General features: G+C 45.4%; 1 protein-coding gene across 1 annotated transcript in view; it reads left to right on the forward strand.

The window, feature by feature from the left end:
* Positions 1 to 16,803, forward strand: part of LOC112259590 (glypican-5-like) — a 222,053-nt gene that overhangs the window by 16,364 nt on the left and 188,886 nt on the right. Inside the window, exon 2 of the mRNA XM_042328696.1 lies at positions 13,453 to 13,614. Coding sequence (XP_042184630.1) covers positions 13,453 to 13,614 — 162 coding nt within the window. The remainder of the gene's footprint in view (positions 1 to 13,452; positions 13,615 to 16,803) is intronic.

Here is a 16,803-nt window from a genome sequence, read left to right on the forward strand (position 1 = left end):
CTTTTTCTTCGCATATATTTTTTACAAATGTTCTTAACCTTAACTTCAACATACTCTCCTGCAACCCGCCTCACCCAATGTGGTATGAATCTGCTATTTTCTTTACTTTAGAACCAGAACCCCCAACAGAAGCTAGCCAGCTAACTAGCTACTAGCTAGTAGTCAACCTTTAGCCCGGACAACTCCTGCCAGTGTGCACAGCGCGATTCAAAGCAGAGCATATCTGACTTCTTCTTCTCCATATCTCCGGATTCCTACCGCAAGCTCTGAACCTTTTCACCTGGATCATCGCAGCTAGCTAGCTGCTATCCGAGTGGCTACTCCTGGCTAACGTCTCTGTCCCAAAGCAAGCACCAATTAGCCTGGAGCTAGCCTATGCTAGGCCCATCTCCCTGCTAGCTGAAGAGGTCCATCAGCCACTCCTTGGGATACAATACCTATTTTGCCAATTGGCCTGGACCCCTTTTACTGCCGATACGGAGCCCCACCGATTCATCACGACTGGACTACCGACGTAATCCGCCTGAGGGTTTTTTTCAACAGCCTCCTCCGTCGCGACGTCCCCTGATTGCCCATCTGCTAGCCGCGGCCCGCTAGCTGTCTAGAGCATATCGGACTGTTAGCTGAAGAGGTCCATCAGCCAAATTCTTGGGCTACTATACCTATTTTGCCAATTGGCCTGGACCCTTTTACTACATGGAGCCCTGCTGATCCATCACGACTGGCCTGCCGACGTAACCGCACGAGGGGGCTACAATAGACTTCTTCCGTCGCAACGTCCCTCTAAGGCCCTTGGGCTAGCCCCAGCCCGCTAGCGGTGTGAAAAGCTGTGTCTGCAGCCCGTCTAGCTATTCACTGGACCCTATGGTCACTCAGCTACGCATGCCTCTCCCTAATGACAATATGCCTTGTCCATTGCGGTTTTCGTTAGTGATTATTGTCTTATTTGACTGTAGAGCCTCCAGCCCTGCTCAATATGTCTTAGCTAACCTGTTTGTTCCACCTCCCACACATGCAGTGACCTCACCTGGTTTAAATGGTGTCTTTAGAGACAATACCTCTCTCATCGTCACTCAATGCCTAGGTTTATCTCCACTGTATTCACATCCTACCACACCTTTGTCTGTACATTATGCCTTGAATCTATTCTGCCGCACCTAGAAACCTGCTCCTCTTACTCTCTGTTCACGAATGTACTACACGACCAGTCCTTATAGCCTTTAGCCGTACCCTTATACTACTCCTCCTCTGTTCCTCTGGTGATGTAGAGGTTAATCCAGGCCCTGCAGTGCCTAGCTCCACTCCCATTCCCCAGGTGCTCTCATTTGTTGACTTCTGTAACCGTGAAAGCCTTGGTTTCATGCATGTCAACATTAGAAGCCTCCTCACTCCTCCCTTTGTTTAATTCACTGCTTTAGCACACTCTGCCAATCCGGATGTCCTGGCTTAGGAAGGCCACCAAAAACCCTGAAATTTCCATCACTAACTATAACATTTTCCGACATGATAGAACTGCCAAAGGGGGCAGAGTTGCAATCTACTGCAGAGATAGCCTGCAGAGTTCTGTCTTATACTATCCAGGTCTGTGTCCAAACAATTTGAGCTTCTACTTTTAAAAATCCACCTTTCCAGAAACAAGTCTCTCACCGTTGCCGCGTGCTACAGACCACCTTCTGACCCCAGCTAAGCCCTGGACACCATATGTGAATTGATTGCTCCCCATCTATCTTCAGAGCTCGTGCTGTTAGGTGACCTAAACTGGGACATGCTTAACACCCAGGCCATCCTACAATCTAAGCTTGATGACCTCAATCTCACGCAAATTATCAATGTACCTACCAGGTACAACCCCAAATCCGTAAACACGGGCACCCTCATAGATAACATCCTAACCAACCTGTCCTCCAAATACACCTCTGCTGTCTTCAACCAGGATCTCAGCGATCACTGCCTCATTGCCTGCGTCCGTAATGGGTCTGCGGTCAAACGTCCATCCCTCATCACTGTCAAACGCTCCCTAAAACACTTCAGCAAGCAGGCCTTTCTAATCGACCTGACCCAGGTATCCTGGAAGGATATTGACCTCATTTTGTCAGTAGAGGATGCCTGGTTATTCTTTAAAAGTGCTTTCCTCACCATCTTAAATAAGCATGCCCCATTCAAAAAATGTAGAACCAGGAACAGATATAGCCCTTGGTTCACTCCAGACCTGACTGCCCTTGACCAGCACAAAAACATCCTGTGGCGTACTGCATTAGCATCGAATAGCCCCCGCGATATGCAACTTTTCAGGGAAGTTAGGAACCAATATACACAGGCAGTTAGGAAAACAAAGGCTAACTTTTCAAACATACATTTGCATCCTGTAGCTCAAACTCCAAAAGGTTCTGGGACACTGTAAAGTCCATGGAGAATATGAGCACCCCCTCCCAGCTTCCTACTGCACAATGGGGCTAGGAAACACTGTCAACACCGATAAATCCACAATAATTGAGAATTTCAATAAGCATTATTCTACGGCTGGCCATGCTTTCCACCTGGCTACCCCTACCCCGGTCAACAGCCCTGCACCCCCCACAGCAACTTGCCCAAGCTTCCCCATTTCTCCTTCATCCAAATCCAGATAGCAGATGTTCTGAAAGAACTGCAAAATCTGGACCCCTACAAATCAGCCGGGCTAGACAATCTGGACCCTCTCTTTCTAAAATTATCAACCGGAATTGTTGCAACCCCTATTACTAGCCTATTCAACCTCTCTTTTGTATCATCTGAGATCCCCAAAGATTGGAAAGCTGTCGCGGTCATCCCCCTCTTCAAAGGGGGAGACACTCTAGACCCAAACTGCTACAGACCTATATCTATCCTACCCTGCCTTTCTAAGATCTTCGAAAGCCAAGTTATCAAACAGATCCCGACCATTTCGAATCCCACCGTACCTTCTCCGCTATGCAATCTGGTTTCCGAGCTGGTCATGGGTGCACCTCAGCCACGCTCAAGGTCCTAAACGATATCATAACAGCCATTGATAAGAGACAATACTGTGCAGCTGTATTCATCGACCTGGCTAAGGCTTTCGACTCTGTCAATCACCACATTCTTATCGGCAGACTCAACAGCCTTGGTTTCTCAAGTGACTGCCTCGCCTGGTTCACCAACTACTTCTCAGACAGAGTTCAGTGTGTCAAATTGGAGGGCCTGTTGTCCGGACCTCTGGCAGTCTCTATGGGGGTGCCACAGGGTTCTATTCTCGGGCCGACTCTTTTCTCTGTATACATCAAAGATGTCGCTCTTGACGCTCTTCTTTGGACACTGTGTTAACTAACCTCCAGACAAGCTTCAATGCCATACAACTCTCCTTCCATGACCTCCAACTGCTCTTAAATGCAAGTAAAACTAAATGCATGCTCTTCAACCGATTGCTGCCCGCACCTGCCCGCCTGTCCAGCATCACTACTCTGGACGGTTCTGACTTAGAATATGTGGACAACTACAAATACCTAGGTGTCTGGTTAGACTGTAAACTCTCCTTCCAGACTCACATTAAGCATCTCCAATCCAAAATTAAATCTAGAATCGGCTTCCTATTTCGCAACAAAGCATCCTTCACTCATGCTGCCAAACATACCCTTGTAAAACCGACTATCCTGCCAATCCTTGACTTCGGCGATGTCATTTACAAAATAGGCTCCAACACTCTACTCAGCAAATTGGATGCAGTCTATCACAGTGCTATCCGTTTTGTCACCAAAGCCCCATATACGACACACCGCTGTGACCTGTATGCTCTCGTTGGCTGGCCCTCGCTTCATATTCGCCGCCAAACCTACTGGCTCCAGATTATCAATAAGTCTTTGCTAGGTAAAGCCCCGCTTTATCTCAGCTCACTGGTCACCATAGCAGCACCCACCCATAGCACGCGCTCCAGCAGGTATATTTCACTGGTCACCCCAAAAGCCAATTCCCCCTTTGGCCGCCTTTCCTTCCAGTTCTCTGCTACAATGACTGGAATGAATTGCAAAAATCACTGAAGCTGGAGACTCATATCTCCCTCACTAACTTTAAGCACCAGCTGTCAGAGCTGCTCACAGATTACTGCACCTGTACATAGCCCATCTGTAAATAGCCCATACAACTACCTCATCCCTCATCCGCAGTATCTCTACTTGCACATTCATCTTCTGCACATCTATCACTCCAGTGTTTAATTGCTAAATTGTAATTATTTCACCACTATCGCCCATTTATTGCCTTACATCCCTTATCTTACCTCATTTGCACACACTGTATATAGACTTTTTCTATTGTGTTATTGACTGTATGTTTGTTTATTCCATGTGTAACTCTGTGTTGTTTTATGTCACACTGCTTTGCTTTATCTTGGCCAGGTCGCAGTTGTAAATGAGAACTTCTTTTCAACTAGCCTACCTGGTTAAGTGAAGGTTAAATAAAAAATAATTAAAAAAATATATAACTTTTTTACCACATCAAAAAGGTTGCTAGCCAAAATGGTCTTGTGTTTAGGAGCTAGCCCCATTGAAATGTAACTATGTAACCTCTGTTCTTGTCATGCTAGCGGTCTTGTGTGTTTGTATGCAAATGTACAGTATGTTCATATTAGTATACTTACCCATTCTACTTACCTCTTTTCACCTGTTGCCAAGGAGGCCCTCGACATAAGACTGGAGGTTTTTTCTGTGTTGTCTTACGCGATTTCTGTTAGCAGATGATTGACAATGGCTTATAATTGGTTGTCTCTTGTGCTTGTCTTTATTTTCTAAAAGATTAAAAGGTGGAGAAATGTGGCTGAAACAAAAGAGGAACTGAAGATAGTCAAGTCAAAGCTGAATGAAGACAAGTCCTCAAAGGGATTAACAAAAAAGTACAAATATGTCATTTATTATGTAATTATTTTAATAATAATAAAAAATAATAAAAAACAATAATCTTTATTTAATAACATTTGCAATAATGGAGAGGTTAATAAATCAGATGGAGTGTTAAGAGCCCAACGAATGGCGTTAAGTATTCTAATGGAACGATGTAACATGTGATTATAGCTTACCATAGCCTCACATCTCTCAAGCAGTTTGTAACGGTTGCTATGTGTGTGTGTCAAAAGAAGATTAGGGTTATGACGAGGTGGCCTTTGCTGACTGTAACGAGTGCGCTGAGAGTCGGGAAACAAGTTCAGGGAGTGAGTGTTTCAATAAATAAACACAACTAAATACAAAACAAGAGACACGAACAACGCACGGCCATGACACAGAAACAATGACGCCTGGGGAAGGAACCAAAGGGAGTGACATATATAGGGAAGGTAATCAGGGATGTGATGGAGTCCAGGCGAGTTTGATGACGCGCAGGTGCGCGTAACGATGGTGACAGGTGTGCGCCATAATGAGCAGCCTGGTGACCTAGAGGCCGGAGAGGGAGCACACGTGACAGTACCCCCTCCCCGACGCGTGGCTCCGGCCGCAGGACGCCGACCAAAATGACGATCCCGGGGATTAGGAGCGGACCGGTAACCTCTGCAGAGACGCAGGTTACCTGTCAGTCCGGCTGAAACGCGGGAGCCTCGCGAACTAGAGTGCCGGAGAGAGTATACGTGACAGTTCCCCATCCCAGGGGCATGTTCGGCTCCATCCGCAGGATGCCAACCAAAGAGACGATCTCGGTGGTCAGGGGCAGAACCGGTCACCCCTGCTGATGTGCGGGAACTTGACAGACTGGCTGAGGCAGGGGAGCCTGGTGATCCGGCTGAGGCATGAGAGCCTGACGAGCCAGCTGTAGCAGGGGAGCCTGGTGATCCGGTGAAGGCATGAGAGCCTGACGAGCCAGCTGTAGCAGGGGAGCCTGACGATCCACCTGTAGTGGCTCCCGGACCCGACGTCATTCCCACTGAAACAAAAAACAAAAAACACTCCCCGATGCTTCCCTTGGTTAGGCGTCATTCTGAAACGAGTGCGCTGAGAGTTGGGAAGCAAGTTCAGGGAGTGAGTGTTTTAATAAATAAACGCAAATAAATACAAAACAATAAACACGAACAACGCACAGACCTGACTCAGAAACAGAAACAATAACGCTTGGGGAAGGAACCAAAGGAGTGACATATATAGGGAAGGTAATCAGGGAAGTGATGGAGTCCAGGTGACGCGTAGGTGCGTGTAACTATGGTGACGGGTGTGCGCCATAATGAGCAGCCTGGTGACCTGGAGGCCGGAGAGGGAGCACACGTGAAACTGACATTGTATTCAGATAATAGTATGAGATCAAACCCAATTCTCAGTTCTCATTTTCTAAAGAACATCTTGTTCTTGTTTCTTCGAAAATGGGAAGCTACATATGGATAAGATTGTAGCTTGTGACAGCTGGCCTAGACCTTTCACGTGACAACACCCCCACAGCAACAGCCACTTAGAACAACATTAAAGAGGTTGTTCTACACTACACTTCTACACTCGATTTTCACAAGCTTAAAGAAGTTTAACGAGATTTTTCCCTCACAGTTTGTATAAACGTATTATTTATTGTTTGATGATATAACTACAGTTAGAAACTTTAGGAATTAACATGTGCAATAGTCTAGTAGTGAAACAAGAAGATTTTGAAGAGGCAAACAGTAGTAAATATGTGAGTTTCAATAGTAATTCTGTGGAAATAGTAATTATGTAGGAAATGAAAATGATCAGGAGCAATTCAGTAGTGATCAGTAGTGACATAACACTACACAGACACAGTAGTAATTGAGTAGGCATACAGCAGTAACATGTTGGCATTATATAGTAATTCAATAGTGAACATGTAGGAATTGTGTACGTATGTGTAGGTTTTAAGTAGTAGATAGCCAAAAGCTCAGTAGTTACACACTAGTCATTAAGGGAGACTTATGTAGTGATTTGTTCACCAGTAGTGAAACGTCCCAATTTATCACTCATTACTACTTTCAAAAAATGACATAAATCACTACTGGTTAACTACACATCTCAGTAGCAATCAAGTAGTAAAACCAGTAGGTTTTGTGTAGATCTTGTGTAGTAGTGATGAGTAGTAATTCAGTAGTACTTTTTCATGAGGCCATGGGTCAGTCAAACAGCTGTTTGGGCAGACAGTCAGAGTGCTGTAGATAGGCAAGGCCTGTGGCTGAAGCTAAACCCTCTAACTGTTTTAAAGCACCCTCTTCGCAAACCTCTCAGCCTCCACATCCAACAACCCAGTCCCCTATCCCCTATTACCCCTCAACCCTCAACTCCTTTGACCCACATCCAACATTCCCTAGTTCCCTCCGACTCTGTCCTCAAACCCTCTACCCCCACATCCACAATTCCACCAGTCCACTAAGCCTCAAGTGGCCCCTCTACTTGAGCCCCTCTGCCCCTCCTCCTCAATCCTCTAACCCACATCCAACTGCACCCAGTGCCCCATAACCCTGCCCTCAACCTCTTGCCCCCAAATCCAACAATCCACTAGACCTCTAGCGCCCCCACATCCAACAACCCAACAGTCTACCAAGCCCCAGGTGCCCCTTGGCCCCAACCCGTCTGAACCACATCCAAGCCTGCCCGGCCCACTGGCCCTGGCCCTGGCTCTGGACCCCTGCGCCAGTCACTGTGGGCACTGCCAGCTCGAATGCCTGAAAAAGCCTGACATTCCAGGCGCGATTCAGGGCCGTCCAAAAATGCAGGTATGCGGCAAAGCCCCTTTTTTTGTTTCCTTTAAACACAGTCCCGCCCAAGCACAGCAAATCAATACAGTGTAAATATCCTGTAGGTTCACTGGATGGGACGACTTCAAAAGGACAGCGCTTCCTGAGGTGGAAGAGTCTAGTAGAGAGAGAGAGAGAGAGAGGCAGCAATATGTAGAGGACTCAACTCCTGCATTAATGACCTGCTTTCCCACAAAGTTATTCCTGCTCTCTGGAAAACATATCCAAACGGCAGCGCCAGGAATTCGCCGGCCTCCCCGCCAGTAACCTATCCAAATCAAAACAACATTTCCACTCAAAACGAAATGTCCACGCCTTATTGACTAGATGTGTGATGCAAGCAAATTGTGCCTGTGATGTCTTTTAAGGAAGTCTGGCTGCAAAACCAAGGGCGCTTTTCTATCATCAAGACTTTCTCCCATTTTTACCCACAGGGTACCCAAGGGCACTGAGACGTGGCGGAAGTAATTATGGCCAACAAGTTGAGACTTTGTGAATGAGCAGTGGCTTAATACGCCCAATTAGTCTGGAGGTATTTGTCACCTGAGGCCAATTAGGGAATTAAAGGGCTAGGTTGACATTCTGACTCGGCACTCTGAGCTGTGTGTGAATGTCTGGCCAGGCAGAACGAGCGGAGTGGCGCACACACTAATCGCTAATTTACCACCAGGACTTGTGGAGTTGGGCCTTGCCCCACCAACTCTTTTGGGTCTGTATCAAATTACATTAGTGCTAAGGGACTGTAGGGATACCCTGCAAGAGACTAAAGCATTGTTGTATAAAGGCCAGGAGTTTTGCACTATAAGGGACGTAAGCCACATCGAGACCATGAGCTACGATGGCTGTTACCTGTAAAAAAAAAAATGTACCATGCTTTTGTTGAAAGGAAAATGTTTTGTTGAGTGGAAATGTATCATAGTAACTGACTATATCTTAGATTCAACATCCTAGAGATTGCAGTGTTTTCAAGCTTTTGTTCGTACTACAGTATGTCTCAGATATTACGTTTACACAAATGGAGGATTAGCAAAGGTCACTTCAATAGGCTGTGAATCACCTGCTATTGTTCAGCTTCCTTTGACGTTGGCCTCTTTGCAAATTGCAAGACCTGTCCAATATTAAAGGACTTGCAACAATCTGTTCGTTACTACACCCCACAAAATACTGGTTCTTCTCATCAGCGTTCAATAAAGTCCATAACAGCAATCTACCCACCGTATGGACAACATAGATAAGACCTTGGTTATAATCAATGTTCTGGAATATTCTGGACACCGTTGACCTGTCCTGATAGCGGCTGTTGGTGGCTGTGGCTGCCAAAGTCTTTATGGGTATCTCTTTCTCCCCCGTCGCTAGACATGAAGGACTGGGAGGCCAAGCTGGATTCCACTGTGAGTCTGTGGCCTGGATATTAGTTTCATATTGGAGATAAACAGAGTGGTGAGCCGGCCAGGAGCGAAAGGGTCAGGGGCATAGAGAGAAGAGCATGGTGAAGGGTTCTGGGAAAGAGACAGAAGGAGAGATTGGGTCAGGAACAGAGTGCGAGAGGTCTAGGATAGAGGGTCAGCAACACATATAAACAGGGCTTGGAGCCCAGAACAAGGGCCTGGAGACAGACGGAGAAAACGGATGAAGGCAGAGGGGCAGTCTGAGACAGAGAACAGGTGGGGGAAAAGAACCAGACATAATAAGGAAGGGTGTTCTGGGACAGAAGAAAAAGGAGGGAGACAGTCAGACAGATAGAGGGAGAGACGTGTGGAGGTCAGCCCAGTCGTGACTCCATTCCTAGGTGATTGGAAAAAATGGGGGCTCAGTGGACTCTCTCTCCCTCTGGGTAAATAAGTGACAGCCATGTGGCGCTAGGGACATGTCAAACAAATGAACGAGAGAGGGAATGAGACAAGTGCAACCCTATTGTGTTTCAGGGGTGGATTTGGACTAGGGAAGCTCTAGGCCTGACGTATAGGCCCACACCACCTGCCCCCCACTCCCCTCACCTCTCCAACCAACCCCCAAAATGAGTTATCGTATCAGGGCACAGCCTTATGAGCACTTGGCTGGAGGGGATGAGGGTGGTGGGGGACAGCAAGGGGGACGAGGGGGTGGGGGGCAGCGAAGAGGGGAACGGCAGAGGGGGAGAGTTTCAATATTACACGTTCTGCTAACTGTGGCCAGCCTCGGTGATGTCATGGCCGTGTTTATATATGGAACTGACAGTATGAGAGTGGTAGAGGAGGGTGTCAGGCAGCATGTCATGACAGGGTGGCTGACTGATGTGGGAACTGCGTTGATGTCATGGTGCCTGATTGAGCCTCACTCAGGTTCATATTAGATCGTGTTAGATTACTCTTTATGTGGTTTATTATGGGCCAAGATATTATGTCTAGTGTGAGTCCAGTTTATAGAGTGACGTAAAAGTTCCAACGTGACATTGTGTGTGTGTGTGTGTGTGTTTGCGTGTGCTTGCATAGGCTATATGATCTAACACATTCACCAGTACTATTTATACTCCAAGCAGAGCTTGTGTTTTTAGTGGTAAGCTAAGCATGAAATTCTACATAATCTTATATACTTTCTCTCGTTCTCTCTCCTCTTTTTCTAGGCTCAGGTTGTACAGTGCATTCGGAAAGTATTCAGACCACTTTCCTTTCTCCAAATTTTGTTACGTTACAGCCTTCTAAAATTGATGAAATCATTTCCTCCCGTCATCAATACGCCATAATGACAAAGCGAAAACAGGTTTTTAGAACTTTTTGCAAATGTATTAAAAATAAAAAACAGAAATACCTCATTTGCATAAGTATTCAGACCCTTTTCTACGAGACTCTAAATTGAGCTCAGGTGCATCCTGTTTCTATTGATCATCCTTGAGATGTTTCTACAACTTGATTGGAGTCCACCTGTTGTAAATGCAATTGATTGGACATGATTTGGAAAGGCTCACCTGTCTATACAAGGTCCCACAGTTGACAGTGCATGTCAGAGCAAAAACCAAGCCAAGAGGTCAAAGGAATTTTCCGTAGAGTTCCGAGACAGGATTGTCTCGAGGCACAGATCTGAAGATCCCCAAGAATACAATGGCCTCCATCATTCTTAAATGGAAGAAGATGGAACCATCAAGACGTTTCTCAGAGCTGTCTGTCCAGCCAAACTGAGCTTTCGAGGGAGAAGGGCCTTGGTCAAGGAGGTGACCAAGAACGTGATGGTCACTCTGACAAGATGGGAGAACCTTCCAGAAGGACAACTATCTCTGCAGAACTCCACCAATCGGGCCTTTATGGTAGAGTGGCTATGAGGAAGCCACTCCTCAGTAAAAGGCACATGACAGCACGCTTGGAGGTTGCCAAAAGGCACCTAAAGGACTCTCAGACCATGAGAAACAAGATTCTCTGTTCTGATGAAACCAAGATTGAACTCTTTGGCCTGCGTCAGATCTGGAGGAAACCTGGCACTGTCCTTACGGTGAAGCATGGTGGTGGCAGCACCATGCTGTGGGGATGTTTTTCAGTGGCAGAGACTGCGAGACTAGTCAGGTTTGAGGGAAAGATGAACAGAGCAAAGTACAGAGAGATCCTTGATTAAAACCTGCTATAGAGCGCTCAGGACATCAGACTGGGGCAAAGGTTCAAATCAAATCAAAGTTTATTTATCACGTGCGCCGAATACAACAGGTGTAAACCTTACAGTGAAATGCTTACTTATAGGCTCTAACCAATGGTGCGGAAAAAAGGTATGTGTGTGTCTGTGTGTGTGTGTGTGTGTGTGTGTGTGTGTGTGTGTAGGTAAGTAAATAAATAAAACAACAGTAAAAAGACATTTGAGAAAAGAGTAGCAAGGCTATATACAGACACCTGTTAGTCAGGCTTATTGAGGTAGTTTGTACATGTAGGTATTGTTAAAGTGACTATGCATATATGATGAACAGAGAGTAGCAGAAGCGTAAAAAGAGGGGTTGGCAGGTGGTGGGACACAATGCAGATAGCCCGGTAAGCCAATGTGCGGGAGCACTGGTTGGTCGGGCCATTTAGGTATTATGTACATGAATGTATAGTTAAAGTCACCTTCCAATAGGACAACAACACTAAGCATACAGCCAAAACAATGTAGGAGTGGCTTCGGGACAAGTCTCTGAATGTCCTTGAGTGGCCCAGCCAGAGCCCGGACTTGAATCCAATCAGACATCTCTGGAGAGACCTGAAAATAGCTGTGTGGCGATGCTCTCCATCCAACCTGACAGAGCTTGAGAGGATCTGCAGAGAAAAATGAGAGAAACTCCCAAAATACAGGTGTGCCAAGCTTGTAGCGTCATACCCAAGAAGACTCGAGGCTGTAATCGCTGCTAAAGGTGCTTCAACAAAGTCCGGAGTAAAGGGTCTGAATACTTATGTAAATGTCATATTTCCTTTTTTTGTTTTTTCATTACTTTTTTAAACATTTCTAAAAAACTGTTTTTGCTTTGTCATGATGGGGTGTAGATTCATGTGGAGAAAAAAAACAATTTAATCCATTTTAGAATAAGGCTGCAACATAACAAAATGTGGAAAAAGGTCAAGGGGTCTGAATACTTTCTGAATGCACTCTATCTATACAGTATATTACTGTCTGTAAATAGGGACCTTGTGGTAGTTAGTTGTAAGGGTATGAGATCAGCAGAAGACAAGGCAGGTTGAAGTACTTAAAGTGTACTTTTTCTTCAGGTCTTGGTGGTCCAATGGATGAAGTTGCCATATGATACACCATACCCAGTCAATAATTGCTGTAGCAACAAAGCCCAAAAATGTGCCTCTGAATTAGGCTTAACCTGTTCTATTTGAATGGACACAGGTAGAGCAAGACTGCACAGCCTCTCCTTCAGAAACCAAGTAGGATCTGCCTCACAGCACCCATAATAAAATAATGAATGTGCCCGAGTTGGCGGGAGGCCGTGACAGAGAGAGAGCACAGTGATGAGGGGAGCCGAGCGCTCACTTCACCATAGAGTCCAGTCCTCCAGTACCCCCCCGACTGCACACCGTTGTTGTTGTGGCCCCGGACAAAAACATCTGATTCAACTTGTCAAGGGCTTGATGATTGGTTGACAAGTAGAATAGGTGTAAGATCAGAGTTGGGAAACACTGCTCTATATGGTGATGTGAGACATGTTCTGTTTTGTAAAAACTTTCCTGCAGTCAAAAGAACAAATGGCCCTATGGTGGCCTCATGGGCGGAATATTATTTATATTTTGGATAATTTCATAATGAATAAAAAACAGAAATTCAACCTGCAGAAGATCTGGTAATACATTTTAACTCTATATCTGACATGGTACAGGTGTCTTCTTTTTTTAAGCCCATAACCATGTGTGTGAGGTGTATGTATTTTTTTCAAAGTATATTGGTTTAAGACTACCAAGAAACACAGTGTAACCCTGATTTAGCCGACTGCAGTAAAAATGCTCACCCTGAAGTGTTCTGGCTGCATGATGAACAAAGGCTAGAATTTCTTTTCAGACAGGCTTTCGATATTGCTCAATTTCTTTTTTTAAAGCCTGGGGGAGAAGGATACCTGTATTGTTTTTGTATTCTAATGTGACAAGGTAATCGATAGCTGTACTTTGTTATGATTCGTTAAATGTCATTTTGTTTTTTGTATTTTGTGCACACGAAATAGCGTCTTATAAGCCCATAAGGGCTATGCAGTGTATGACACAGAAATAAAATCAATCAAATATAGACCTAACCCTGTCCTCTCTCCCCCTCTGTCCCATCAGATGTGGACCTGTTGGTGTGTAAGCACCAGGGCCCGTCCTGTTGCACCCGCAAGATGGAGGAGAGCTACCAGGAGGCGGTGAGACGAGAGACCCTCCAGAATGTCCGCTCCTACAGCTTCGAGCTGAAGTACCTCATCTCCGGCCACGCCACTGCCTTCCAGGGTAAGGAGAGGGGGAAAAGTGGGATGGGATGGGAAGGCCTTTTAGGGAATGGAGTGATAGTGGGACAGGTACAGGGTTTTAACCAGGTTAGAGATAGAGGATCTCTTTCCGTTTGTAAACTAATTTGGACAAAACGTCACGGCCCTAAACCACAAGAAAGGAAATAGAACAGAGAAAGCTACTTCATAGTACTTGGATGAGGCCTGTAAACGAATCTCTTTGCTGACATACAGTTGAACTTGTCTATATTTTCCACCAGCATAAACAGTTGAAAACCAAACAGTTTTATTTGTTTTGATAGTTATTTGTAAAAATATATATATATTTGTTGAGGAATTCATTCAAATGTTTTTCTTCCAATCCTCTTGGGCCACTGTTGCTGGCTCCAGCTCTAGTTCCTGACTCTTGCTCTGGCTAGTTTTTGATTGGTCCAGATGGCACAGCTATCTTCTTTTCCCCTCAGTGGTTTTGGCAGTAGCTGGGTTGTGGAGAGGTAGACTAGGGAGGGTAGAGAGTGGAATGGGTGGTGGGTAGGTAATGTTGGCAGTTAGATGTATTGTGGAGAGACTAGGGAGGGTATAGCAGAGGGAGTTAATGGAGGATTCTGCTTTTTTCACGCAGAAAAGGAAAGATAAAATGCAGAAAAAAAATATTGCTGCATTTTATAAACGCAGATCTAAAAACTTATTTTTGTAAATTCTGCTTCAGTCAAGGTTCACTCCAAATCATGAATGTAAAAGGACTAATTATGTGCTTCAGTTGCACTTCTCCACTTGGATTAAATATCTTTGCCCTTGTCATTGGATCACCAGAAAGCACTCTGACTGATCTGTGAAGGCTCCTTTTCTCCGGTACTTTCCTCCTGTGTGGTTTTTCTTCGGTAGCAAGTTAAAATGCAAGATTAACTTCAAGAAAAACATTAGGAAATGTAGCTGGCTACCCCCTTTTGCTCCCCAATTTCGTGATATCCAATTGGTAGTTACAGTCTTGTCCCATCGCTGTAACTCCCATACAGACTCGGGAGAGGCGAAGGTTGAGAGCGTCCTCCAAAATGACCCTGCCAAGCAGCACCTTTTCTTGACATACTGCTCACTTAACCCCGAAGTCAGCCACAACAATGTGTCAGAGGAAACACTGTACAACTGGCGTTTAGAGTCAGCTTGCAGGCATCTGGCATGCCACAAAAGAGTCAGAAGAGCGCGATGGGACAAGGCCATCCCGGCCGGCCAAAGCCTGGACGATGCTGGGCCAATTGTGCGCTGCCTAATGGGTCTCCCGGTCACGGCCGGCTGTGACACAGCCTGGGATTAATCCCGGGTCTGTAGTGACGTCTCAAGCGCCTTAGACAACTCGAGAGGCCCTAAACATGAGAAATATGAAGGCCATGCATCGTTTTTTTGCAAAAAATACCTTGCTTTTTCACCGTAAGCTAATTTACTTAGCTATGTGTGGCTGCTAGCCAAATAGCATTGCACTTCTGTTGTCATCTGATCTATTTTCCGGCAAATGTGTTGGTTGCACTAATGTATTTTGTGTTAAGTAAAACTATAGTATCACGCCCCTTATCATTCTATTGAAGCAAAACACCATGGTTGAACTTCAATATAAAACGCAGGCAAAATGGTTTATAAGGCAGGTTTTTTTATGGTCTGCAGTTTGAAAATGCAGATTTCTGAAAGTGATGTGACCTCTGGTACCCTCTGACCCTCTGGGCCTCTGAGCCTCTGGGCTGCAGTAGTTTATGAGCGGAAGTCTGTCTACTGTGCCACTTTCTGCCTGCTTGGCTTTCTCTGAGGGCAGCAGTAGATGGATGGATGGTTGGCAAATCTGCCTGAGGGGCTAGTTCGGCTGCCAGAGGGGATTTTTACTGGGCCAAGCTAGGCCAGCACCGGTCCAGCCCCCCCAGCCTTGTCCTCTCCGATTGGGGTGACTGGTAATTGCAATGTCATTTGAAATTTCCTAAACGGACAGATTTTTCTCTGTAAACCTCCAGTGCTATCCCGCAAAGTCTACTGGCGAGCGGTTCTGAATGTTTTTGGTGCTGCAGGAATTTGTGTACCATGCAATTTGTTTTATAAGACAATGTACTGTGTGCACAGGCATTATGCTCGCCAGTTTTGTTTTATATGATTGTTGTTCGGATACCAGTGGTTTGTTGGACTCCTTCATGGAAATATGTGTGCATGATATATGCAAGTACGTGAGAGTGGGTCAAGTTGAGCCAAAGGGTTAGTTGAGCCACCGCTTGTTTCTAGGAAACCATACACAAAATGTATCATGTGACCAAATATTTAGGAAGAGTTCATCATTTCATGGAGTCTGATGGAAGAAATCACGTGGAAAAAGTGATTAGCAAGTTAGGTCCTAAAAACAGATTTTCACCAACTCAAATGAATGTATTGTTATAGGTTTCATGATCCTTGAATCTAAAACAAAGTATTACTTTGATACATAATTTAGGGTCTCTATAAGCTTCAATATGAGGTCCTCAACCTAGCATGAAAGGACATCCTTGTAGCTGTGTGGGCTAATATAGTCAAAATGTTTGCCTTGGGGTAAGTTGAACCAATGGCATACTATGCAGAGTATTTTTGCAATGTGTCATGCATATGAACTCAAGATAGTCTAGTAAAACAAGTAGGAGTCTAGCCACCCTTGAGCTTCTTGAAAGAGCAGCCAAGGAAGTGAGAAGGGAAGCAGCAGCAAGGGAGGAAAAAACAGACTGAAGGACACTGAAGAGGTACATTGACAATAAAGACATGAACATGTACCTGTCTGAAGGAGGCTATGACAGAGTAGCAGAGGACATGGAGTCTGAGCTTGATAAAGAGAGGCTATGACAGAGTAGCAGAGGACATGGAGTCTGAGCTTGATAAAGAGAGGCTATGACAGAGTAGCAGAGGACATGGAGTCTGAGCTTGATAAAGAGAGGCTATGACAGAGTAGCAGAGGACATGGAGTCTCAGCTTGATAAAGAGAGGCTATGACAGAGTAGCAGAGGACATGGAGTCTGAGCTTGATAAAGAGAGGCTATGACAGAGTAGCAGAGGACATGGAGTCTGAGCTTGATAAAGAGAGGCTATGACAGAGTAGCAGAGGACATGGAGTCTGAGCTTGATAAAGAGAGGCTATGACAGAGTAGCAGAGGACATGGAGTCTGAGCTTGATAAAGAGAGGCTATGACAGAGT

Source organism: Oncorhynchus tshawytscha, linkage group LG10 (genome assembly GCF_018296145.1).
Source record: "Oncorhynchus tshawytscha isolate Ot180627B linkage group LG10, Otsh_v2.0, whole genome shotgun sequence".
Lineage (NCBI taxonomy): Eukaryota > Metazoa > Chordata > Actinopteri > Salmoniformes > Salmonidae > Oncorhynchus > Oncorhynchus tshawytscha.